The 1,843-nt window shown below is 40.7% G+C and overlaps 1 protein-coding gene across 1 annotated transcript; it reads left to right on the top strand.

The window, feature by feature from the left end:
• Nucleotides 1–1,202: 1,202 nt before the first annotated feature.
• On the top strand, nt 1,203–1,808 carry LOC103522506 (circumsporozoite protein-like; the record flags this gene model as incomplete). Its single annotated transcript, XM_008487611.1, has 2 exons — nt 1,203–1,523; nt 1,625–1,808. Coding segments are annotated over 2 exons (505 nt in total), but the record flags the coding sequence as incomplete, so codon positions are not given.
• Between the last annotated feature and the right edge of the window lie 35 nt (nt 1,809–1,843).

Below are 1,843 nucleotides of genomic sequence, written 5' to 3' on the forward strand. Positions count from 1 at the left end.
CACTCATCCAGACACGTACCACGTTCAGCGGAGATTAACTTCAAGTACTTAAAGTGTGATGGGGCATTAGTGTACCTGCTCTAACAAGGCCGAATACAAATCTGTCTTATCTCGTAGTGACGTCTTGTTTTGTCTCGGGATGTTTCAAAAGAGGATCATTGGTCCATTCCTTGGACTTAACTTCACTCTTCACTGCGTGCTCGGGAAAAGACGGATTCCTTTTTGTTATTTGCGCGAAATTTGCAAAGTTCGGCTTGAGAAGTCTTACGTGAAATAGCCCCCTGGTCTAAAACTCCTTGTTAATGTTGTCTTGTTTGTTATACTTGCTCAGATGTTGGCAGTGTTTACAAACATCAAGTAAACATGAGAGAGATTATAAACTTGAATTTTTCTCTGTATCTCTTCATCTTCTCCTTTACCCCGTTTTACTATTCTATCTCAAGAGCTCACTGTGTGAGAATCCTGCCATAAAGCCTAAGAAAAAGTATTTTTTCCAAAGTAGACCCCCTGTGTTGTATGAGCATTGAGTAGTGAGTTTGCTGCAACAGTGTCCCTCTCTGTGTGAGAGTGAGGGAACCTTTCTATGGCTTTCTGGGTAGTATTCGATCTAAACCAGTTCTCAGACATGCGTGACTGTGGACCAATAAACCCACAATGAGAACTTTGTACCATCGCGTTGAAAGTTCCTCGCTGTTTGAACTTTGTACCATTGTGCTTACTTACTTATCCGTGTCCAAATGAATTAAGCATGTGAACCTCCAGAATTCTGCAACTGCTATGGCTGCGGGGCTGCACGAATAGAGATCGTGCTTAACTTAAAGTTCCTTAATTAGACTTACTTTATCATGGACTTAAAGTTCCTCTTAAAGTTCTTAAACTTAAAGTTCCTCATAAAGTTGGGTTCTTGGTGCCGAGAATAGCACCATGTAGACCTGATCAGTCAGAGGTCGTGGACTTGGTTTGAGATCACCAGATACCTAATGAAAGAAATGTCAGACGCTCGCTACTTGATTCAATCAACCGGGAACTCTATGGAAACAACTCCTAATAGTTTCAATAGCACTCAAAATCATTCCCCTGTTGTACTCTGGTCCAAACTTCAGATCAACTTTTCCTCTATTTAGTCAAATCATTCGATTATTAAATAAATACTTGTTGTTTTGAATCTAACCATTCCAATGAAATGTGTGTTATATTTCAAGGACAAATGTAGTCATCGTGTCGTCGGATGAGGAGACAGATGCAAATCCTAGCACCAATACAGATGCAAATCCTAGCACCAATACAGATGCAAATCTTAGCAACAAACTTGCAGACAAGAAGACAAATATTTCCACCAACTCTTCAAGTCCTATCGTACTTACCTCAGAGCATTCTGTAGTCAATGTCACCAAACCAACAGTTACCACGTCGAATACAACGAACCAAGCAATCACCATTGTCAAACGTGAGAAATCTCCAGACCGAGATTGTGTACAAGTCAAGGCTGATCCTCCAGTCAGTAAAACTACGTCAGACAAAGAGCCAGAGAATAAATGTCGCTTCTTTTCAACCAACTTTAAAAAGCTTCTACAATTAGTACCAAGAATACCCCATTCCAATGAAATGTGTGTTATATTTCAAGGACAAATGTAGTCATCGTGTCGTCGGATGAGGAGACAGATGCAAATCCTAGCACCAATACAGATGCAAGTCCTAGCACCAATACAGATGCAAATCCTAGCACCAATACAGATGCAAGTCCTAGCACCAATACAGATGCAAATCCTAGCACCAATACAGATGCAAATCCTAGCACCAATACAGATGCAAGTCCTAGCACCAATACAGATGCAAATCCTAG

The sequence above is a fragment of the Diaphorina citri genome, unplaced genomic scaffold (assembly GCF_000475195.1).
Source record: "Diaphorina citri unplaced genomic scaffold, Diaci psyllid genome assembly version 1.1 scaffold8919, whole genome shotgun sequence".
NCBI classification, from domain to species: domain Eukaryota; kingdom Metazoa; phylum Arthropoda; class Insecta; order Hemiptera; family Psyllidae; genus Diaphorina; species Diaphorina citri.